Raw genomic sequence first — 25,760 nt, 5'->3', positions numbered from 1 at the left:
ATACAAAAGAGCACAAAACCAAATTAATCTCTATTTAAAATTACCTGTGTATCCACTGCTGAGATAAAAGTACATGTTAAATTTTTGCCATAGTTATTGTAGATCTCTCTTTCTAAAAGAAATACAATATTACAAAAATAACTAGAAGCCATTCTCATCACTTTCTCACTCCTCTCAAAGTAAATGTGCATTTTTTTCTGTGTTACATATGTACTCATAAACAAATATGCTGTTGATTTAAATGTTTTAATTTTCATGTACGTTGTTCATACTCTGAGTATCCTTTTGAAGCTTGATTTTCGTTTAACGTCGTGTTTTTTGCCTTTGTTGTTAAAGGTAAATCAACAGAATTCATTTTAACTGCTCTATAGTGCTTCCTTGTCAGAATGAGCAATCTCTAAGTTACCCATTTCCTTGCTGGTAGAGGGTTAATTGCTTTCCACTTTATTTGATGATACAGCAGTGCTGAAGTAAACATCCTTGCACATCTCCCAGTCCATAGAAGGAAGAATACCTCTGGCCTAGACACCAAAAGTGAGAGTTGTTGGGTCATGAGGCATGCATATTTTTAACTTTATACTAGATAGTCCTTAATATTTATCAATTGTTTCCTTTAGAGTTTGTTTTTTGTATGTGTCAAATTTAAGAAGTTTTTCCTACTCTGAGATCATACTCAGTTTCTTTGCCTTTCTGCTGAACAACTCAAAGATCTTAGAAAATATTTGTTTCTGTCACCCCTCTCATCTTAAATGTCTTATCACTATCTACATTTTACTGCCCTCTTATTTTACTTTCCAAATTAGTCATTTTTTTGATATACTCAATGCTTATTTAGATTTACTAACATTTTTATGAATCTTTCATAAAAAGCATTCATTTTTATGAATTGCTTTTTCCATCCCACTCCTTCCTTTGGGTTTAATGCTTCTGCTTCCTAAAGTACATCCTTTATATCTTTCTTTTGGCAAGAGTCAGTATGTTACACAATCTTTGTCTGAAAATAATAGTATTTTACCCTTGCTCTTGAATTATAGTTTAGCTGGGTATACAAGTCTACATTAATAGTTTGCTTCCATAAACATTTTTGAAAGATATTTCCATTGCCCTATGACTTCTAGTGTTTCTGTTGAGGATTCCATCCGTCTAATTTAGTAGCCCTCAACCAGGGGCAATATTGCCCTCCAGGAACATTTGACAATGTCTGGAGACGTTTTGGTTGTCCCCGTTGAGGGAAGGTGCTATAGGAACAGAGTCTGGGGGTGCTGCTAAAACATCCTACTATGCATAGGACAGACCCCCACAACAAAGAATTGTCTGGTCCAATATGTCAGTAGTGCTGAGGTTGAGAAACTGGTTGAATTGTTGTTCCTTTATAAGTAATGTGTTTTCCCTTTATTTATTTTTTTAATTTGTCTTCGTTGTTTTGGTGTTTCTCTATGGTATGACTAAAGTTGTACTAATTGCCATTCATCTTGTTCAGGGCTCATTGTACTCCTTACATCTGAGAATTTGTATCTTTCACCAATTTTAGAATAAGCTATTTTCACTTTAAATATTCTTCTTAACTTTCACTTTTCTCTATTTCTGTAAGTTTTATTAGATAAGTATTGGAGCTTTTATTTCTACTTTACATGTTTATTAACCTGTCACATTTTCCATCTCTTTAAAAACTTGGGTTGCATTTGGATAATTTCCTCACATATATCTTCCAGTTCACTAATTTTCATTTCTACTATCTGTAATCTGCTTTTGAAATGTGTCCCCTTTTTTTGAATTTTTATTTTCTATATTTTTATTTTTAGAATTTCTCTTTATTTTTCAACTATTTCTTTTTACAGTCTCTTCTTTTTAAATAGGATTTTAAGGGGTTTTGTCCTTAATTATTTGAACATATTTATTTCATTTTTTGTTTTAGATTTTAGACCACTTTTTCTATCATCTCAATTTATTGGTGCCCTCATCTTGCTGTTTGTTCTGCCTACTGACCCATTCATGATGGAAAGCGTGCATGTGTGTTTTGTAATTTCACATTCTGTCCTTATAGTGTTTGGGACTTGTTTGATCTGTGACAGTTCTTTAATGGTCTGAGTATAAGGATTATTTTTTCTTCTAGGTGCCCCAGGAGTATCACCATCCAAAAACCTAATTTCACATTTATTTATCAGTTCAAAGGCTATCCATACAAAATGAGTGGTATAAACCCTACCCTCAAGTCCACATGACGTGCAGTCCTGGGTTCTGCTACCTTAGCCAGGACTTTGTTTTTCCAGCCAGATTCCCAGCAAATACAGAGATCTCACTTGTCATCTCACTAGGCCTCTAGGTGGAATTTTTCTGGTGAATATCCTTTCAGTGTATGTCCTTCTAGGACATAGATTCTTGCCAGAGACTCAGCTATTACTCTCCATTTCCCCTTTCCTGTCCAATCCAGGGGCAGCCATAGCATTCATTCACAGGCTTACTTTTCTGTTTTTAATTTCCTCTTCATTTCTGGCACATGGAGATTTCCTTTCTGGTCAGCTAAGCTATGCATTTAAAATAATTTCTGTTGTATTTCATCAAGTGTTATATAGGGAGGGTGTGCAGACAATATTATAGCCAGAACTAGAAGTCAGTGCTTGTCCTCTCTCTCTTCACTCCTTTTCTATCTCTCCCCACCAAGGGATTGATTAGCATAGGTCAACATGCATCAATGTCTGTTCTATTCCAGGATGGAATCACTGTGTTCATGTCATGGCTTTTGTGTAATGGCTTTGGCATCCTGCTGTCTCCTTCCACTTCCTAAGATGCTTTTGGCCTGATAAGAATGTTAGGGCCTATTTCCCTCCCTAGCCCTTTCAATTCCCTCTTCTCCCTTGGGGCTGCCTAACACAGACCACTGACCTACACACCATTTAAGCTACCCACTCCTGGTTATTGGGTATACACACACACATTCTTGTTTTGGTCTCAGTATTTTTGTCTTCTCTTATTGGTGGTGTGCTTTGCATGGGCCTTTCCTTGGGTTAAGAAAAGAAGACACTCTCTCAAGATTAGGATAGAAGAGTAGAGACCTTAGGAGACTGGAGTAGTAAGATGAATGCCAGAGAAGAAAAGGAATAAGTCTGATTTCTGTCTCCTGCCCTGAAATTGGCCTTCCAAATTCACCTTTTATCAAAACATTACACTGGTGGTTTTCAGCTTTTTGCCTCAATTAATAAAATGTTCACTTGTTTCCCATTTTCCTTTTCATTCTCATGTATACTCTCTTGGTGAGAAACTCACTGGGAAGGAAGGGTCATTGACATCCGAACATCCTGATAGAATGTTTCCCTTTTGAGTCTTTTCAAATATAGACTTTTAAATGCAATTAGTGAATATACTACGATACCATTTTTGTAATCTTTTTCAATTGAAAACAGAACTAATTACTGAGACAGATTTATACTTTCTATTGCTCTTATTCAATTGCAGCCCTTTAAATATCTAGTATGCTGCTCTTTTAAGACTTTTTAAAGGTTCTTTTTCGCAGAAGAGAAGAGCTAATAACCCACTGGGGAGCCTTCTCACAAAGCTTCCCAGGCCCATGCCTCTTAGTAGGCGTTCACTCCGTGAATCAAATCACTGAAAATTGCATCTGGAGATTACTCTGCCCATTTTCAAAGGATTTTTGTTATCATTCCAGAAGTATGATAATGTATTACAGCCAGTGTATCCTAAAATGTGTCATTCTATGACATCACTGTAATATCGATGGGACAATTTTCCTTGGAATTATGGAGGAAAACAACTTGTTTTATAATACATATGGCCTGATTTTTTTTTTTTTTTTTTTTTTGCGGTACACGGGCCTCTCACTGTTGTGGCCTCTCCCGTTGCGGAGCACAGGCTCCGGACGCGCAGGCTCAGCGGCCACGGCTCATGGGCCCAGCCGCTCCGCAGCATGTGGGATCTTCCCGGACCAGGGCACGAACCCGTGTCCCCTGCATCGGCAGGCGGACTCTCAACCACTGCGCCACCAGGGAAGCCCCATATGGCCTGATTTTTAATAACAGACTGCAAGGGTGTCCCCAGTGTCTCTTGAATGAGAATACAAAAGGTCACACAGAGTAAAATTAAATATTTCAATGTTTTAGATTTGTACCAATTCCACTTTTTCCTGTTTTAGTAGCCAACGTATATAGGATGTATCTTATCATCTGTACAAAACTTTATCATTTTAAGTGATTCTTTTACATAAGCAGGTGGAATATGTCTTCCAGAAATCTTAACACTCATTTAGATTTCTAACATAATGAAATGGTGTGGCTGTTTGATCAGAGACCAGTTATAGTTCTATCTAGGCAATAACTACAAATTAATTCCTCTTTTTTTTTTGCCATTCAGAGAATATATCCTTCTTTAGCATCTTAAAAGACTAACTGATATATATGTTTCAGGAGACAGTTATTTTTGATAAGCCTCTGTCCTCATCTTCACTGAATATGCTGTCTAGTCTAAAGCACTGGCTTTATTTATTTATTTTTGAAGCCACTCAGTGTAAATTCCTCTGCTCCTCTGAAATGCCAGCCATTCAAGTATTGATAGCTTGGCCCCAAGATTCTACAAATGGATCATTAGAGCTAATTAAGAGGTTTCAGTAAGGGATCCCAGCCCCTTCATAACATTTCCATGACTAAAACATGATCCTACATTCTGGTTAAGATGCCAAGCTTGCAGCTTTGGAAGTGAAGGTGTAGGGAGACAGACGTTTAGACAGACGTTTCAGCCAGCTCAACCTCAAATCTGCCTTTCTCTTTCTCATCAATGGACATGATTCCAAGTCTGTTCACTCTCAGAGTCACTGTCCTCTGAGCCTATTCCAATAGGTCTATAGCCCTTTTTGAATTGTGATACCCAGAGCTGAATGTGCAAATTAGAATGTAACTGCAAGAGAGATAAAAACACCAAGTCTAGGGACTGACACGTGGTACTTAAAACATGACAATTTATTTCATTTCTCTTCTTCTCTTTCCGGATAAATGAGTTTCTAAAGATGCAGTAACCCTTTTAAGGATGTCACCATTGACTCATTCAAGGAAACTAAAGTCTTTCACATTGGCTGCCACTAAGCCAGGTTTCCCTTTGTGCAGTTTTTCTTTATTATCTATATACAGGACCTCCCATTTTATCTTTGTTGAATATTACCTAGTAAGATTAGAAACATTGAACTGCCCTGTTAAAACCCTTATCCTTCACCCTACAGTTATGTGTTGCTTACAAACTGATGGGCTAAGGACAGAGTTTTGTGACATTAGAAGATACGAAACGCCCAACTAGCTTACTTCTATTAACCAATAATACTCTTTGGGTCATCCAGTTAATAAACCACTTAAATATCTTTCTGTTCTAGCAGCATTTCTTCTGCTAAAATCTTATGAGAATCCTTGTCAAAGGAACTGTCAAAAACCATTTCCAGTTAATCTGTGCCTGCCACATCTTCACACATTAACCATCACAAGTGTCAAAAACACACAAGATCCTAGTGACCACTGCTTCCTTTTCCAGATGTTCATAGGCCATTCCTAACTACTTATAAGTCCCCACAAGCCCCCAGCTATATCACACTCCCATTTCTTTGCTCCTGTTACTTTTCTTCCTTTCCTGCTTCTTTCACGACTCCCCTCAAAAGCTATTTCATCTGGGACACAAAGTACATGCACTGCCATTGCCTTGTACACTAGGGAAGGGATTCTTGCACACAGCATGGCCTAATTGCCTAATGAAGAGCTAAATGTTGATTGAGAATCATAAAGAAAAGTCAAGTTCTTAAGTCAGAGAAAGGGATGGTGTCAATTCTAGGAAAGTATGGATAGTATTGAAAATGCAGTCTTTAAATTCATTTAATCAAAATACATGTATTTAGTGGTAATCTTCCATTATATTACAGAAGAGTTTTTTGCTGTGATTTTCCATTAGGGAAGAGTCATTGGTGGATATTGTCCAGCAGATCAGGGGTCAGAGGCCTAACGAAGTGCTGCCAGATTACAAGACTCTGTTCTTGTGTCCTCAAGAGGCTTTTAGGAATAAGGAAGGTTCTGGAGGCAGAGGCTTCTGCCTCAAAGCAGTCAGTCCCATTACCTAAAGGAAGCACTCTATAGATGGCACAATGGATCCTAATAAATCAGGGATGTCTCAGGTGATGTCTATAAACTTCAGCCAATGAAATACGGTAGCAACATCAAAGGACCCCATGAAAATAATGATGCATGGTTCAAAGTGTGCAAAGGATGTAAACTCTGCTATAAAAATATAAAACAGCAAGAGCCTCTATAGGAAGCATCCTAAATGCCCATCGACAGACGAATGGATAAAGAAGATGTGGTACATATATGCAATGGAATATTACTCGGCCATAAAAAGGAACGAAACTGAGTTATTTGCAGTGAGGTGGATGGACCTAGAATCTGTCATACAGAGTGAAGTAAGTCAGAAAGGGAAAAACAAATATCGTATATTAACGCATACATGTGCAATCTAGAAAAATGGTACAGGTGAACTGGTTTGCAGGGCAGAAATAGAGACACAGATGTAGAGAACAAACGTATGGACACCAAGGGAGGAAAGTTGGCGGGGGGGGGGGGATGAATTGGGGATTGGGATTGACATATATACACTAATATGTATAAAATAGATAACTCATAAAAACCTGCTGTATAAAAAAAGGATTAAACCAAGGATGTGAAAAATCTGTACACTGAAACTACAAAACATTGATAAAATAAATTGAAGGAGACCCAAAAAAGAGAGCCTCTGTAAATGGAGCACATTCTACACAGGAATAGCAGAGTCTAGGCACTCAGACCTAGGGCAATGTATTTTTAATAATACATTATTATTTTTAATAGTAAAATTATGCTTGTAACATACTGTCTTTGTATATCTTCCTGGATCCTTTAAGACAGAAGCCAGCCAAAAATTTATTATATATTCTTATACAAAGAACTGAGCTTTTCCACAACAATGAACTGCAGCAGACCCTAACTGGAGACTGTGCTCAGCTATTGGGGAAGGCTATGAGTATTTGCTTTGAGACCACTTCTATCCATAGCACGATATATCACTGTAGATAGGGTAGGAACACATATCTCTGATGGTGCTCTATCATTTTTTCCTTGATCTTTCTGTTTCCTATAGATTTCCTAAATCTTGCCAGAGTGGGTGAAGGAATTCTAATCTCTCTATAAGAGCCGATTCCTTATAAAACGAAAAGGGACCTCAGTAGAAATTTTTGCTAGCTAATGACTTAAGAATCTTTGCTGAAGGGCAGGTCAGATAAGTTGTACTAATGACACTTCCATACAGTTTCCACAGAACACCCACCAATTGCGATCTAACCGACCTCCTTTTAAAAAGAGAGAGGACATTGCAGCACTATTTACAATAGCCAGAACGTGGAAGCAGCTTAAGTGTCCATCGACAGATGAATGGATAAAGAAGATGTGGCACATATATACAATGGAATATTACTTAGCCACAAAAAGAAACAAAATTGAGTTATTTGTAATGAGGTGGATGGACCTAGAGTCTGTCATACAGAGTGAAGTAAGTCAGAAAAAGAAAAACAAATACCGTATGCTAACACATATATATGGAATCTAAAAAAAAAATGGTTCTGATGAACCTAGGGGCAGGACAGGAACAAGGATGCAGACGTAGAGAATGGACTTGAGGACACAGGGAGGGGGAAGAGTAAGCTGGGACGAAGTGAGAGTAGCATTGACATGTATACACTATTAAATGTAAGATAGATAGTGGGAAGCAGTTGCATGGCACAGGGAGATCAGCTCGGTGCTTTGTGACCACCTAGATGGGTGGGATAGGGAGGGTGGGAGGGAGATGCAAGAGGGAGTGGATATGGGGATATATGTATACATATAGCTGATTCACTTTGTCGTATAGCAGAAACTAACACACCATTGTAAAGCAATTATACTCCAATAAAGATGTTAAAAATAAATAAATACATACATACATACATACAAAGGGAGAGTCATCTCCTAAAAAAAAAAAAAAAAAAGGAAGAGAGATAGAGCAACATCATGGGAAAGATAGAAGGGTTGGAATCCAGTAAACCAAATTCCAATCCTACCTCTGCTGCTTGCACCCGTGTGACTCTCAGCAGATTTCCTAGCCTGTCTGAACAACCATTCACTCATCTGCAAAATGAAGAAATTAATATTTCTAAACAGGGTTCAGTTGGTGCCAAATTATTTTAGTCCCCTTACGCTTCATTATTAAGACGACGGACTGATCGGATGTTAGACTCCCTGTCCTCTTTCTCTTCAGTACAAAAGTGAGAATGAAAATCAGAATGATTCAAATGTAATTATTCTAATACTGCATATCCTAATGTTTTGTTCTGCTTCATTGAGAGCGCACTTGAGCATAATTAAGATTTTTGTAAGTCATCAATCTATCATCATATATGGGGAAATACCTGTGCATAAACAAAGCAAAATTTATTCGTGCTGGTTGAATAGCAGAGCCATATGCAGACACAGCTTTTAATGCTAACCACATGGTTAAGGGTTTAGGAAACAATGGAGACTGAAATTATAATCCCTCCTTTAAAGTTCATTGATTATAAGCAAGTGGATACCTAGGAGTTATATGCAGGCTACCTGTGGTTCATCAGAGCTTTTGTTTCAAAGACTAGTGATCAAATTAAGCAACGGAAATCATCTATAGCTAGATGAAGTTCCAACTTTGAATTGAGTCAGACAGGACCGTAGCTTAGTCCTCATTTTTATTTTTAAAGAAATGTGTAACAATTTTTAGAGTTTTTTTTTAACATCTTTATTGGAGTATAATTGCTTTACAATGGTGTGTTAGTTTCTGCTTTATAACAAAGTGAATCAGCTATACATATACATATATCCCCATATCCCCTCCCTCTTGCGTCTCCCTCCCACCCTCCCTATCCCACCCCTCTAGGTGGTCACAAAGCACCGAGCTCATCTCCCTGTGCTATGCGGCTGCTTCCCACTAGCTGTCTATTTTACATTTGGTAGTATAAATAGCAAAATCCATTTCCCTTTCTGAACAAGCCCTAATATTAATAACAAGATGTATATCTTAAATGAAGGTCATTTGATCAATAAGCTCAAATCCAAATAGTAAATATTGTTTTAAAGGATAAAGGATAAAAGTAAAGTTATTGGTGGAAAGATGTAAAAAATAAAAGCAGAATAAGAAGATGCAAACACTTTTCTCAAATAATGTGCTTAGTTACTGTTCCTTTCTCCCTAATCTCATAGCTACACCCTTGCCGGTCCTGACACCATTGAGTGCCTGGCCAATGGCAAGTGGAGCAGAAGTGACCAGCAGTGTCTGGCTGTCTCCTGTGATGAGCCCCCCAGTGTGGAACATGCCTCTCCAGAGACTGCCCATCGGTTATTTGGAGACATTGCATTCTACTATTGTTCAGATGGTTACAGCCTGGCAGACAACTCCCAGCTCCTCTGCAATGCCCAGGGCAAGTGGGTTCCCCCAGAAGGTCAGGCCGTGCCCCGTTGTATAGCTCATTTCTGTGAGAAACCCCCAGCTGTTTCCTACAGCATCTTGGAATCTGTGAGCAAAGCAAAATTTGCCGCAGGCTCAGTTGTGAGCTTCAAATGCACGGAGGGTTTCGTACTGAACACCTCAGCAAAGATTGAATGTCTGAGAGGTGGGCAGTGGAACCCTTCCCCCATGTCCATCCAGTGCATCCCCGTGCGCTGCGGAGAGCCACCCCGCATCATGAACGGCTATGCGATTGGATCAAACTACAGTTTTGGAGCCGTGGTGGCTTATAGCTGCAACAGGGGCTTCTACATCAAAGGGGAGAAGAAGAGCGCCTGCGAAGCCACGGGACAGTGGAGTAGCCCCATACCCACATGCCACCCTGTATCTTGCAATGAACCACCAAAGGTTGAGAATGGCTTTCTGGAGGTAAGAGACTGATTCACAAGTGTCCATGGCTTTCATCGTTTACAGGGCCAGCCCATTGGAGCTTATTCAGAAGCAGGGACATGAATAGACTAATAGGTGAATAACAGAAGCTGCTAAATCTATTGGTGGTAAATATTGGAGAGAATTTGATAGAGGTCATGAATCCTTTTAATCTATAGCTTTCTACCTTCTACTAGCATATAGGCACTTGAAACACTTTATAGCAATATTTTAGCCCAGCTATGACGTTAGAATAAAATAGTTTTAAGAGATACTATTTTGATTTATAAAAAGTTACTCCAAGATGGATGTATTGTTTATTTTTATAGAAATCAAGGTCTAAATGGAACCTAGAGAAGTCTGTTACCATTTCTTATTTTTAGACAAAAGATGGGAGTAAACCATCCATTCACCGTAAGGTGGTTTTTGCAGTTTTCTTTTAGGGAACCTAAAGGTAATTTCATCAGGACAAAGGGTTTTGTCAGATCCACGCATATCCTCCTTTCTCGTTACTATGTGTCTTCTCATTAAATCTATCAAGAAAACAGGAATAACAATCTATTCCCCCAAATCAAGGGTCACTTTAAAGAGACAGTATTCTAATTAAACACTTTTTTAAAACCCACGCCTACATAGTACCTTTTCTCCTTTATATTCTAAAACAACAGTGAATGCCTTTTATTTAAGACTTTTGCTCAGGTGTATTAGCTTTCCATTGGAAGAAGGTGTCTAGGATATGTAAGGGGGCTTTCTTCATTTATTCATTTAACAGATATTTCTGGAGCTCCTACTAGGTGCCAGGTAAGTACTGGAGATCTAGTATTTAATAACACGGATTAGGTCTGTGATGCCATGGTGTTTATATGCATGTGGGGTGCCCAAGGAATAGATAAATAAACAAAGCAAATAATCATGTCCAAATACCAAGAAGTTCACTGCACCACAGAAGCTAGACGTACCGTTAACAGAAGAACCATTGCAATCTTTTTTAAAGTTTTCATAAGTAATTCATCTTTGGACTGCCTAAAAATGACCTCTTATTATGTTATTCACTTATATAGTTGAATGTTGAGAGTATGAATATTGAATTTTTTGTTTAAAAGGTAAAATGTTACTTTTTATTTTCCACCCTTGTGTCATGGCAGCAATTTTTTAAAATTATATTAAGGATGAACACAAAACTCTGACAGTAGGTCCATATCCATAAAAACATTTGTTTTTCTTATTATCTAACAGCGTAAACAAATGTACGTTTGTGTGTGTTTCCTTTTCTGTGAGTAAAACAACACACTCTAGCACTGCTTTGGTCGGTGAGATTTTTTTAATTTACCAAGTAATTTATAATTTTTGGTATTGCTCCATCAACTCATCAATCGTTTTAGAGACTATTGATCTTTAGTTATTATGGGCTGACCGCTGTGGCCAACATTTCTGCTGTAGGGATTACCTAATTTGACCTTCTGCCATCCTTTTTGTTTATTTAAATAAAAAAAATAGAGTGGACCTATTGGAAAAATACAAGTCCTCATTTGCTTATGTCTTAATTGATACATTTTAACATAGGCATTTTAGTTTAGTTCTTCTTTACTGTGATTTGCTGTATTTTGTCAGTTATATTCCGTGTTATACAAATTGTACTTCATTGTTTTCTCCCTGTTATGCAGCATACAGCTGGCAGGACCTTTGAGAGTGAAGTGAGATACCGGTGTAACCCAGGCTATAAGTCAGTCGGAAGTCCTGTCTTTGTCTGCCAAGCCAATCGCCACTGGCACAGTGAATCCCCTCTGTCGTGCATCCCTCTCAACTGTGGAAAACCTCCCCCGATCCAGAATGGCTACAGGAAAGGAGAAAATTTTGAAGTAGGGTCCAAGGTTCAGTTTTTCTGCAATGAGGGTTACGAGCTTATTGGTGATCATTCTTGGACATGCCTGAAATCCGGCAAATGGAATAAGAAGCCAAACCAAAAGTGTGTGCCCGCCAAGTGCCCAGAGCCACCCCTCTTGGAGAACCAACTGGTTTTGAAGGAGTTGCCCACCGAGGTGGGAGTGGTGACATTTTCCTGTAAAGAAGGGAACGCCCTCCAGGGCCCCTCTGTCCTGAAATGCTTGCCATCCCAGCAGTGGAATGATTCTTTTCCTGTTTGTAAGATGGTTCTTTGCCTCCCTCCTCCGCTGATTCCCTTCGGTGTCCCTGCTCCTTCTTCTGCTCTTCATTTCGGAAGTGCTGTCAAGTATTCTTGTGTGGATGGGTTTTTCTTAAGAGGAGATGCTACCACCTTCTGCCAGGCTGATGGCACCTGGAGCTCTCCACTGCCAGAATGTGCGCCAGTAGAATGCCCCCAACCTGAGGAAATCCTCCATGGCATCATTGACGTGCAAGGTCTTGCCTATCTGAGCACAGCTCTCTATACCTGCAAGCCAGGCTTTGAGTTGGTGGGCAATTCTACCACTCTTTGTGGGGAAAATGGTCACTGGCTTGGAAGAAAACCAACCTGTAAGCCCATTGAGTGCCCCAAGCCCAAGGAGATTTCGAATGGCAAATTCTCTTACACAAACCTACACTATGGACAGACCATCACCTACTCTTGTGACCGGGGCTTCAGGCTCAAAGGTCCCAAAGCCTTGACTTGTTTAGAGACAGGTGATTGGGATGTGGATGTCCCATCTTGCAGTGCCATCCACTGTGATCCCCCACATCCCATTGAGAACGGTTTCGTAGAAGGTGCAGATTACAGCTATGGTGCCATGATCATCTACAGCTGCTTCCCTGGGTTCCAGGTGGCTGGTCACGCCATGCAGACCTGTGAAGAGTCAGGATGGTCAAGCTCCATCCCAACATGTGTACTCATAGACTGCGGTCTCCCCCCTCACATTGATTTTGGAGACTGTACTAAGGTCAGAGACGGTCAGGAATATTTTAACCAAGAAGAAGACATGATGGAAGTTCCATATCTGACTCCTCACCCGCCTCATCATCTGGGAACAGTGGCTAAAACCTGGGGAAACACAAAGGGATCTCCTGCTACACATTCAGCAAAATTCCGATACAACACCCTGGTTTCGTACACCTGTAATCCAGGATATGAACTCTTGGGGAACCCTGTGCTGATCTGCCAGGAGGATGGAACTTGGAATGGCAGTGCGCCATCGTGCATTTCAGTGGAATGTGACCTGCCTGTTGCTCCCGAAAACGGCTTTTTGCATTTTACAGAGACTACCATGGGCAGTGCCATACAGTATAGCTGCAAACCTGGGCACACTCTGGTGGGCTCCGACGTAAGACTTTGTCTACAGAATAGAGAATGGAGTGGTACTTCCCCACTCTGTGAGGCCATCTCATGCCCCAAACCGAATCTAGTTATGAATGGCTCCATCAAAGGAAGCAACTACACGTACCTGAGCATATTGTACTATGAGTGTAATCCTGGGTACGTGTTGAATGGCACTGACAGGAGAACGTGTCAAGAAAATAAAAATTGGGATAGGAATGAGCCAATTTGTATTCCTGTGGACTGTGGTTCACCTCCAGTCTCAGCAAATGGCCAGGTAAAGGGAGAGGAGTATACATTCCAAAAAGAGGTTGAGTACACTTGCGATGAAGGGTTCTTGCTGGAGGGGGCCAGCAGTCGTGTTTGTCTTGCTGATGGAAGTTGGAGTGGGACGACTCCCATCTGTGTGCCTGTCAGGTGTTCTCCCCCACTACAGGTGGCAAACGGGGTGATGGATGGCCTGGACTATGGCTTCGGGAAGAAAGTGGTGTTCCATTGTCAAGACGGCTACGTGTTGCACGGTGCCCCCAAACTCATCTGTCAATCAGATGGTAACTGGGATGCCCAGGTTCCTCTCTGTAAACCAGTCAGCTGTGGCCCTCCTGAAGATCTTGCCCATGGCTTCCCTAATGGCTTCTCCTTTTATCATGGAGGGCATATACAGTATCAGTGCTTTCCCGGTTATAAGCTCCACGGAAGTCCTTCAAGAAAGTGTCTCTCCAATAGTTCCTGGAGTGGCAGCCCACCTTCCTGCCTGCCTTGCACGTGTTCCCCACCAGTCATTCAGAATGGAGCAGTCAACAGGACAGATTTTGGTTGTGGACAGGCAGCTCGGATTCAGTGCTTCAAAGGCTTCCAGCTCCTGGGAGTTTCTGAAATCACCTGCGAAGCCAATGGCCAATGGAGCTCTGGCTTCCCACGCTGTGAACATACTTCTTGCGGTTCTCCCCCAACGATACCAAATGCATTCACCAGTGAGAGTGGCTCTTTGGAGGAAAATGTGATAACTTACAACTGCAGATCTGGGTATGTCATCCGAGGCAGTTCAGATCTGATTTGTACAGAGAAAGGGACGTGGAGCCAGCCTTATCCTGTCTGCGAGCCCCTGTCCTGTGGACCCCCACCACCTGTCTCCAGTGCAGTGGCAACTGGAGAGGTACACACCTATGGAAGTAAAGTGAAACTCAGGTAAGACCTGGCTCTAGAGTCTCCAAGGGGCACAGGCAGGAGGGTTGTAAAATGAAAAGTGATAGGTCAAAAATGTAGCTAACTGGGAAGAAAACACCCTCTCTGGGCTGCTGTCCAAAAGCTGAAGCTTTTAACACTTGGCTTTATTCTGTCCACAATTATGCAGAAATCCATTGACCTGTAAGAATAAATTTCTACACTTTCAGACTGTAGTTCCTAATATAATTATCATATTCTGTTGCACTTCATGGAACAGCAAGATCCTCTAGCTAGCTTTAATATCTCTTAAATCACAGGCTCTTTTTTAAACATTATGCTGATAAATCTCTTTGTTATAACCTAGTGATTATATTCATATATGCAGATGTTGGAGAAATAAGGCAAAAGCTGAAGAATTCAGGTCAAAAGTCACATACTTTTTTTTTTTTTTTTTGGCGGTACATGGGCCTTTCACTGTTGTGGCTCCGGACGCGCAGGCTCAGCAGCCATGGCCCACAGGCCCAGCCACTCCGCGGCATGTGGGATCCTCCCGGACCGGGGCACGAACCCGTGTCCCCTGCATCGGCAGGTGGACCCTCAACCACTGCACCACCAGGGAAGCCCCCAAAATCACATACTTTAATTGGTCAACATTAATAGGGAGATAGTCTTGAGGGGACATCCAACCTATGCTGTCTGAGCAAACTAAGCATTTAATGCACAGATAGTGATTTTTGCTGAAAAGTTCTCTATTTAAAATGTAGTATTAAAAAAAGATGAGAAAATATGGAATGAATTTATAAATTAGACTTTTATTGGAATAAATGCCTGTAATGTGTAAATATATCTCAACCCTCAATCAATTTATATTTTATTGATCTCTCTGAAGGAATTGTGGATTAGCCTTCACATATTGGCTTCTTAGATTTTATTAATAAGTTAATAACTCTTCTTAAGCTTGTCCGTTGTAGACATTTTAGCTCTACCTTCATTTTCTCTTAATTACAGTAAGAAATAGACCCAAGGGAGGATTGTCACTCTAATGAAACCTAAAGAATAGTGGATTATGCACCAAGAAGAAAAACAAAAAGTATTCCTCGCTTTTGACATGCATTTTCAATTTTCTGTTTGGACGTTGGTGTCTCAGATAGCTTGAGAAATCACAATAAGACCTGCTTCCCAAGACTCTCCTGTTTGTTTTTCCTTGTGTGTTGATTGTCTTCAGATCTTCACTTATTAGTAAACAGATCATTCCAAGTTTGCAAAACCTGTGACTGCTACCTAGCCTGGTAATTTGCGAAATTTAAAAAATATATCCACCCAATAAATGTTAGTTAATTAAAAAAGCAGCATAGTATAGTGGTAAAGGCATGGACTCTAGAGCCAGATTCCATAGGTAGGAATCTCAGCTCTGTCGCTTCCTGGGAAAGTTATTTAATCTCTCTGGTGTCAGTTTCATCATCTGAAAAATGGGCATAAAGAAAATAATCACACCTATTCATAGGGTTGACATGAGAATGGGTTCATATTTGTAGAGCAATTAGAACAGTGACTAGAATTTAACAAATGCTCCGTAAACATTTGCTGAATGAAAAAATGCAAATTTTAAAAATCATAGAGGGTTTTAGAGCCAGCTTGACTTGAGTTGGAACACCAATACTACTGTTACATGATACCTACCTACTAAACAGGGTTAAAAGACACACCCTATGTAGAGGACTTCATTTGGCACAAAGTAGATTCCCCAGAAATGTTAATTGTGTTATATTCTTACTAGGATCTGAGTCTATTTTGGACTTCGTCTAGAGTTTCTTGAACTGTTAGATATTTTCATAATATAAATAAATTTAATAATGATATTATCCAGAACAAAGGTAAATCATGTCAACAACATTTAAAGCAACTTTAGATTTGGCTAATCCTTAATGTGGATAACTAAGGATTCAACTGGTTGTCATTGTTTTCTTGGTGTTTTTGCAAGGCAGTTCCATCCCCCTGACATTTGAGTCATTTTTAATACATCACATAAAATGTCTACTAAGCTTTATAACAGCTTCTTGAATCCAAGAATAAGTCACCAACTATATTGCACTCCCTTTAAGGCACTCATTTTTACTTTTGCATTGCAGGTGTCTAGAAGGTTATATGATGGATACAGAGATAGACACATTCACCTGTCAGAAAGATGGTCGTTGGTTCCCTGAGAGAATCTCTTGCAGTCCTAAGAAATGTCCTTTGCCAGCAAGCATAACACACATACTTGTTCATGGGGATGATTTCAGTGTGAATAAGCAAGTTTCTGTGTCATGTGCAAAAGGGTATACCTATGAGGGGGTTAATATATCAACATGTCAGGTAAGATTATCTGTCTTAATTAGAACATGTAGGGTATAACTCATTTATATATTATACTATGTGTGTGTGTGTGTGTGTGTGTGTGTGTGTGAGAATATATATGTAAGTGTATATTATACTATATGTGTGTGTGTATATAGATATATGTATATGTAAGTGTGTGGATATAGATATACATATACATATATCCACACAGGCAGTATCTTGCTGTTCAGAAAAGAGAAAATGTCTCGTTTCCAACCATGTCAAAGAATTTGAGAAGTTTTTTGGTAGAAATATAATAAAATATATCTTTCTTTCCAATGATCCCAGTTTTAAAAGTAGGAAAGTGCCAAGGGCAGGTGAAAAGTCCCAAAGGTAAATAAAACGTTAAACATCTATAACAAGAAATTCATGACAGATGAACTATGTGTATGGTCTACACATAGACTCTCTATGTGTAGAAATGAGGCCTAATTGTTACCAAATACGTTTCCAGTTTTAGTAGAAGAGCAAAGGTAGCAGAAACAAAAATTGGAGTCAAATTCTGCCTCTGCTTACTACTTGTGTCACTTTAATAAAGCTACTTGGAATTGCCAAACTCCTATCAGTGTGGTATTAGTGTAAAATTCGGTAGAAAGGGAAATGAATGGAATGGAAGAAATAAGTCAAAAGTAGATCCTGATAAAGGAATCGTCACAAGTCAGTGAAGAAAGGAATCATTAATAAACAAATCATTCTGATACAATGAAGGAACCACTAGGGAAAAAATTAGTATATACCAAAATAAACTCCAGATATATCAAAAGAAAACAATACTATGTAGCTTTTAAAAGTTAATAGTAATACCAGAATCATTTGTGCAAAAAATATATTTATTGAAGCATTATTTACAGTATTGAAAAATTAGATACAATGTATATTTCTGACATTAGGGGAATGGTTAATTATGAGGCAGGCATATATATATATGTATATATATATATATATATAATTATTTCTGGCTCATCTGTAGCATAAAGGGCTTAGCCTCAAGTCTTGTTTTAGACAGCTATTCAACTCATATGCTGTTTCCTCAAAGAAAACAACATTAGCAAGAGAATAACAGTCTTCAAGGGACACATCTGTGTACGCCTCACTATACCTGAAAAGAAGGCTGGAAAATGTTAATTCTAACGGTGGTGGTGAGGAAATAAAGTAAATGTATGTGTGTCTTTTTTTTTTCTTTAACTATGTGACTTGCTCACAATATATGATAGAATGTTTTCAAGTATTCATGTTGGGAAGGGAGAAAAGGAAGCCATCTTTTTAAACTTTGGATCGTATGCCTGAAAGTTGCCGTTTCTCATCAACTTTAGATGAAAACGCAGAATTATGTAAAATATAAGGGTGTATTACTATAAGTCATGGAATATTTGTATCTACCATCCAGTCCTCATGCACCATAATGAAAACATACTTCTTGGTGTTCTTGATTTTTTAAAGGATTCTATGAGGAAGAAAATGCTTGTTTTGTGAGTTTCAGAAATGTCTAAAATTGTTTAGTGATGACTGTTAAAGCCATCTGATAATTAATGTGCGTTGTTTAAGGCCAAAGAAAATAAGTGGCAGAAGTGGGACCAAGTTCTAGGTCCTCTGACTATCATTTGCGGATTATTCTGTCTTACAACCAATATTTGCAGACTTCTTCATTCATGTGTACTAATTTCTAAATGTAACTTATAACTTGTTATTTAGGTTGATGGGACCTGGGAGCCACCGTTTTCTGATGAATCCTGCAGTCCAGTTTCTTGTGGGAAACCTGAAAGTCCAGAACATGGGTTTGTGTTTGGCAGTGAATACAGCTTTGAAAGCATGATTATTTATCACTGTGAAACTGGTTATGAATTAGAGGTAAGCGAACAAATCATTTAACTAGCATTAATTTGTTTTTCCGATATACTTAGGAATATTTTTAGTGTTAATGCCATTTTGTTTCACTGATTTGGGTCCTAAAAGGCTTTTCTATACTTTGTTGCCTTATATTTTAGCACTCTCTGAGAAATATTTAAAGTGACTTAGAATTTTACAAAGCAAAGTAAGTCTCAAATTAAAGAATCAAAGCCATGAAAAAAAGAGGAACTTTGTAAACCAGCCACGAGACTTCAGTCGGTCATTTAAACCTGTGTTTTCGCCTCCTATTAATTGTATTCTACACAGTCCATCCGTCACTGTGGGGAGGCCACTATAAGAATTTAGTTATACAAAGCTAGGGTTTCCTCAAGCAATGGGCCCAAATACCTTGGAAGGTTTTTGATTGAGATTCCAGGTTCCCACAAGGCAGGTGTGGCCTGAAAAAGTCCCCAGAGCAGTTCTAACCAAATACCATGATAGGTCTCAAGACCACGCTTGCCTGGTTTGTAATATTAAAATCCCATCAGCAGCACCTATTTACTTTGGTGTGAATGCTGCAGTCAGTTTTGCTAAAAGCATGATCACATCATCAAACTTGAACTTTAAGAGGCCTGTTTTATATTACATAATGTTGTCCTTTGGTTTTTCGGGAAACTTCTTTCCTGTTTTGCTGTTACAATGGTATTAAATGTAGGTTTTGCAGAAATATGCATTGCCAGTGATTTGTTAAATGAGTATAGCATGTTCCATTTTTCTCCTACTGACCATAGAACCAGAGAATTTCCATAAGATGGGTCCATGAAAGCGGGAGCTAGGCTTAGGTGGATCTTGTTTTATTTCCTCATCCAAGGATTTTTTTTTTAAAAAAGGTGGGGGTGGGGAGCTTCCCTGGTGGCACAGTGGTTGAGAGTCCGCCTGCCGATGCAGGGGACACGGGTTCGTGCCCCGGTCCGGGAAGATCCCACATGCCACGGAGCGGCTGGGCCCGTGAGCCATGGCCGCTGAGCCTGCATGTCCGGAGCCTGTGCTCCGCAACGGGAGAGGCCACAACAGTGAGGGGCCCGCGTACCGCAAAAAAAAAAAAAAAAGGTGGGGGGAAAGAAGGATGGTAATGTAATGGTTATTGCAGTTGAAGAGTTTTTCTGTTTTTGAAACTCAGTTGCTCTTCATGTGAGAGTACTAATCTTGCAATTTGTTAAGAAGGAAAGTGGTATAAAATCTAAACAAATATATAGCAAACTGATGGGTCATTAAATTTGAGGAAGTAGATAATTTACCTTAAAAATTTTGGAAATATCCCAGTGTTAACCACAAAATTGAGAGAGATGCTATAACAGTTGTTCTTATTCCAAGCTACATGTTTGCATCACCTGAGAAAGTTTTTCTAAATATTAATGTCCAGTTACTTACAGAAATAACCAAGTCCAGGTCTGGAACATGAAATGTAAAAGATTAGCCTAGAAAAACTTATCATATGAGTTAGGAAGGAACCTATCAAAGGTGACATGTTAAAAAAAAAACTCAGGAGCCAATTGGATGAGGCTTCCACAGGCCAAGATGAGAGCGTTTTAGCATCAATAAGGGGTAATAACTTTAATGGACTGAAACGCATCAAATACGTCATGAATGGCTGTAGACTCACAATGATACTAGAAGAAAATTAGTTGGTAACTTTTAGGGGATGCCCATGAGCAAATTCATTAGTTTGAAAACACAACGAAAGGAGGAAAAGTATCTTTTCAATGCTAACTGGATGACTAAGTAACCAAATAGTAGATGAAATCAGTCAATAATGATAGAATTCAAATCTCAGAATTTGCAACTTTTATGAATTAATGGATTTAGGTTATCATCATCATGGCTACTGATGTCAGAAAAAAAAATAGAGGCACCCAGACATTATAATGCCTCTGGATGGAAAATCACACCATTAGGGAAAAGTCTTACCAAAAACAGAACTGTTGAATTTGAATTTTTGCATTTTTAACAAGTGCCCCAGATACCAAAGGTCAATGGCTGGAAAAGTGGTTAAGAATAGGGACTTGGTCTCAGCAGACCTCTGTTACAGGCTCTCTGCTCTTGCTGGATGAAAGATGTTGGGGAACTGACTGAACCTCTCTGAGCCTCTGTTTCATCCCATCTGTAGTAGAAATGCCATAACCACCTTTGCAAAGTTACTGCAAGGACTGGAGATAAAAGAAGGTGGCAAGCACCACCCTTTATGCATTGTCTGAGTTCAGTAGAGGGTAGTTATTATCATTACTCCTAGTATGCATATTATTACCAAAATCAGACAAAGCAATTAATACAGCTAATGTAAATCATGTTAAAATTTTCTAATAGGTAAATAAATTATCATTTTTATGTAAGGTAAACAACTTCTTTGAGTCATCTAAATCTCAAAAATTTTACTACACATGCAGTCTTCTCGAAGCAAAAATCACTACAGGCGGGCTTCCCTGGTGGCGCAGTGGTTGAGAGTCCGCCTGCCGATGCAGGGGACACAGGTTCGTGCCCTGGTCCGGGAAGATCCCACATGCCGCGGAGTGGCTGAGCCCATGAGCCATGGCCACTGAGCCTGCATGTCCGGAGCCTGTGCTCCGCAATGGGAGAGGCCACAACAGTGAGGGGCCCGTGTACCGCAAAAAAAAAAAAAAAAAAAAAAAAAAACAAAAAAAAAAATCACTACAGGCAATTGAGGAATAAATCAAAGTAACTCAAAAATGAGATAGTCATGTTCTAAAATCGCTGTTTGTGAGCAATAAAGTGGTATCTATGATTCTAAAACTTACTATAACTATCTAACTTAATTGTTGATTAAAGATACATTATGTCAAAAATAGTAACTTGATGCTAATCTGGATCTAAAACTCTGGATAAAAAACAAAACAAAAGCAAGATAAGTAAAGGGATAGAGAGAGAAAAAGAAAGAAGGAAAAGCATGATAAAATTTGCAACTTACTAAGGAGGGAACCAACAGATGGTGTTTGATTTTTTTTTTACAGCAATAATTACAGAAAATAGAGTTGAGTTTTTATTGGAACAAAAATTGACATAATTGAAACAGAATATTATGTGAATTATTGGAAGAAAAAGGAAAATATCTTAGTGGGAAAAATGCTAACCTATTGACTAAAATTAGCTACTTGAGTGTAGTCCACTCTGGAAGTACCCAAATAGGGAGCTGGCTTTGATGGCTTGTCATATACTTCCTCAAAAGTAATAAAGAGGGCTTCCCTGGTGGCGCAGTGGTTGAGGGTCCACCTGCCGATGCAGGGGACATGGGTTCGTGCCCCGGTCCGGGAAGATCCCACATGCCGTGGAGCGGCTGGGCCCGTGAGCCATGGCCGCTGAGCCTGCGCGTCCGGAGCCTGTGCTCCGCAACGGGAGAGGCCACAGCAGTGAGAGGCCCGCATACAGCAAAAAAAAAAAAAAAAAAAAGTAATAAAGAATAATTCACAAACTAGAATAGTGTATTTTCCTGTGCATACATAAGTATATAAACACAACAAAAGTACAGCAAATGTTAACAGGGTTTATCTCTGAATGAAGAATCCTAGAATCCTTTGTACTTTTCTTTCATGTTTTCCAACCTTTCTGTAGTCAAAACATATTATTTTTTCAATAAGAAGAAAATAATGAATATATATTTTTTAAAAATTTAATTTTATTGGTTCAATTATTTTCTTGGAAAGTCAGGAGAGTATCCTTCCATCAAAGTCAATGGATTTTTTATACATAAAGATTTGTCAGTAATTAAACTGATAGCTCAAAGTAAATACCTTTGAATAGAAGATTAAGGATAAAAGACATCAGTCAATCAGATAAAAACCAAAGTAGAGGCAATTGCTCCTGTTCAGACATCTTGCTAATTTAGAACACAGCTTCAAGAGGATATGTATCCAAAGAGCTCTGAGGATTGAAAAGCCATGAGACAAAGTCCATGTGCTAAGGTTCATATACTTGACTTAGGGTCAAGCCCCTTAATACATTACTTGGAACCTAATCTTTTTTTTTTAACATATAATGTTAGAGAATTTTATTTATCTTATTATCCCATAGTAAATTAGGAATTTAAAACATGGGAAAAGGTTATCATTAGGAACACTGATGATTACAGTAAAAGATAAACAACAAAGAAAGAGGCAGCAAGGTTGCATAAAAATTATATCCAGAAATAAAAACCCAGTAATCTTAGCCTAGCTCAGCCCATAATAACTCTAGGGGGCGCAGACAGCCTGTATAGCCCCCAAGGGCTATGGGATATTGGAAAATATACCAAAAGTGCATTGAATAACAACTATAAATATTTTTTAAGTAAATTACATTATTTTTACTCTATTTCTGAAGGCAGGGAAATAAATTTTAGAAAGATTTTTACTCAAAATATATAAAATTTTACTTGCTCGGGACCTTAATAGGGTAAGTTTATCTTTAATGGATACGTTACATTGTCAAAAAGTCAATCCTGATACCAATAAGATATCTTGACATGTTTCATGTCCAAGGGTATAAATAAACTAATTCACCGTCTTTGCTGTACCTCTCAGGTATTAAAAAATAAATTTAAGTCAAAATATTTTTAAGTGTCCTAAGCAAATATACCTCTCTGACATTTCAGACACATTCTTCATCAGTCTTTGCTATTGGTTATAATTAGTTATCATTTAAACAAAAAGTGAAACCAAGCCTGCAGCTTAATTACACTCATCAGCCAGAATACGAATTTTGAGGTAATTTGATGAAAACATTTTTGAAAGTTTAAACCTCCCTCTTAAACTATATTTATTTAATGAATTTATTTAGCATTCCAGTGCCAAGAGTTTCAAGTTCACATCTGAGGTGACTTTGCATTCCCTTAGTTTTTCATTATAGAGGTACCATCTTGTCAGTGACCTGTTTTCATTGATTCACAGGGGAACAGGGAACGGGTCTGTCAGGAGAACGGACAGTGGAGTGGAGAGGTGGCAACGTGCAAAAGTAAGTCAAATGACACTTGGTCCCCAAAACGATACTAAGGACACAAAATAACAATGTGGCCACATTTTCTTTATAAGTCATTTTTGTAATTAAAAAAAAAAATGACTCTGTGAACTGCATGAGAACCTTTTACGGGCTTTTGCTCAAGGGCACCAAAGCAATAGAAGGGTGAAACACTGTGGTAGAGATTAATGATTAAACTGCAATAGAGCACAAGATTGCTGACCCTGGAATGGCAAACATTTTGTTTAGAAACTAGTTAATTATTGATTTTACCTGACTTTTTATGGGTTTTTCCCCAAAATAATGATAAATTAGAAGGCTTAGAGCTGTTGCCTTGGTAACAGTCCTGGGCAATACTAACATCTTCTTAAAATGATGTTGGTACCACTGTCCAATAAGTGAATATTCACACTGTCTGTGGAACTTTCATTAACTCATTGTATGAGAACAGTCAAGTGTATTTAGCAGGATGTGGGTGAATACAGGTGACTCTGTTCCTAGGATATGGCTCATATTACTCCTCTGCCGAAAGACAATGTATGTAAATACAATAGTTACAAACCAATCAAAACGGCAGGCTTAAAAATGTTTTTCTCTTAATAACTCTGGAGGAGTCATCAAATTTTCAAACTAGAAGGGGCCTCTTGAATAATGTAGTCCAGACCCTTGAGTTGACCAATGAGTGAAAACGGGCTGGGAGAGGGCGATGTGACCTGCCCAGTATCAGAAATGAAGTTAGTGACGGAGCTAACACTAGGACTTGGGGTACCTGAACCTTTGTTCACTGTTGTTTCAACCATACTGTCTAGTATAGATTAATCAGTTGATTTTGTATGCAATAGGAATCTTAAGTCTTTTAAGCAATATTATATGGCTGAAATTCAATGGGGAATATGACTTTTTAGTTCTAAAAAAGAACCGTGTGTGCGTGTGTGTGTGTACATAAACACATACATAAACATTGAGTAACATCTCAAGTCACAGAAAGGCATCATTGGGCATTCCCAGTAATAGCATTTTTTTATCTCAGTTGTTCATTATCAAAAAGTGTGTGAATGTACATGCAGGGTGAAAGGAGAGGAGAATGAAAAGGAAACACCTGTGTCTGGAATAGGAAACTGCTATGGTGTCGGTGAGGGGATTGTTTCCGTTTTGCAGTAGGTTTAATTCAAACTACAATGATAATGGTTTGAATAGTTTCTATCTCTGAAATGCAAGATAGTAAGAAAATGTTCTGTATGGAACGTGTTACTCTGTGGTTTTCTTTTCTTTTTCTTTCTAAATTATTAAATAAGTGATAAAGTTCTTTGCAGAAGGAAAGAGGACTGGGAAAATCACTTAAGATGAAGCTTTTCTTTTTCTTTTTAGAGACCAAGTGTGAAGCTCCACTTGGGTTTCTGAACGGGAAAGCTGAAGTTGAAAACAGTACTGCTGGACCCAGCGTGGTGTATTCCTGCAACAGAGGCTACAGCCTTGAAGGGGCACCCGAGGCCTCCTGCACGGAAAATGGGACTTGGAGCCACCCAGTTCCTCTCTGCAAACGTGTGTGTTGACCTTAGGAGGGGATTAACTCAGATTCAGTTTTCTAATTAGTTTCCCAAATGTGTAAACCATGGTGGAAAATTCACCTATAGGTGAGATTGGCCCAGAGAAAGAAATCTGTGCATATCCAAACCAAATATTATGGGGTATTTTTTTAACATGTTTATTGGAATATAATTGCTTTATAATGTTGTGTTAGTTTCTGCTGTATAACAAAGTGAATCAGCTATATGCATACATATATCCCCATATCCCCTCCCTCTTGTGTCTCTCTCCCACCCTCCCTGTCCCACCCCTCTAGGTGGTCGAGACTGAGCTGATCTCCCTGTGCTATGCAGCTGCTTCCCACTAGCTATCTATTTTATATTTGGTAGTGTATATATGTCAATGCTACTCTCTCACTTTGTCCCAGCCTACCCTTCTCCCCCCCCATGCCCTCAAGTCCATTCTCTACATGTGTCTTTATTTCTGTCCTGCCCCTATGTTCATCAGAACCTTTTTTTTTATTTTTAGATTCCATGTACTTGTGTTAGAATACGGTATTTGTTTTTCTCTTTCTGACTTACTTCATTCTGTGTGACCAACTCTAGGTCCATCCACCTCAATACAAATAACTCAATTT

At 38.9% G+C, this 25,760-nt stretch overlaps 1 protein-coding gene across 1 annotated transcript in view; it reads left to right on the top strand.

Annotated features, from left to right (window-relative positions):
• The window catches only part of SVEP1 (sushi, von Willebrand factor type A, EGF and pentraxin domain containing 1), a 184,648-nt gene that overhangs the window by 137,218 nt on the left and 21,670 nt on the right, over positions 1 to 25,760 (top strand). The window contains exons 37-42 of the mRNA XM_019946525.3: positions 9,279 to 9,951; positions 11,616 to 14,407; positions 16,516 to 16,741; positions 18,458 to 18,613; positions 23,530 to 23,593; positions 24,965 to 25,138. Coding sequence (XP_019802084.2) covers positions 9,279 to 9,951; positions 11,616 to 14,407; positions 16,516 to 16,741; positions 18,458 to 18,613; positions 23,530 to 23,593; positions 24,965 to 25,138 — 4,085 coding nt within the window. The remainder of the gene's footprint in view (positions 1 to 9,278; positions 9,952 to 11,615; positions 14,408 to 16,515; positions 16,742 to 18,457; positions 18,614 to 23,529; positions 23,594 to 24,964; positions 25,139 to 25,760) is intronic.

Source organism: Tursiops truncatus, chromosome 6 (genome assembly GCF_011762595.2).
Source record: "Tursiops truncatus isolate mTurTru1 chromosome 6, mTurTru1.mat.Y, whole genome shotgun sequence".
NCBI lineage: Eukaryota > Metazoa > Chordata > Mammalia > Artiodactyla > Delphinidae > Tursiops > Tursiops truncatus.
Note: the sequence above shows the minus strand (reverse complement) of the source record. Positions and strands in the feature narration are given on the sequence as shown.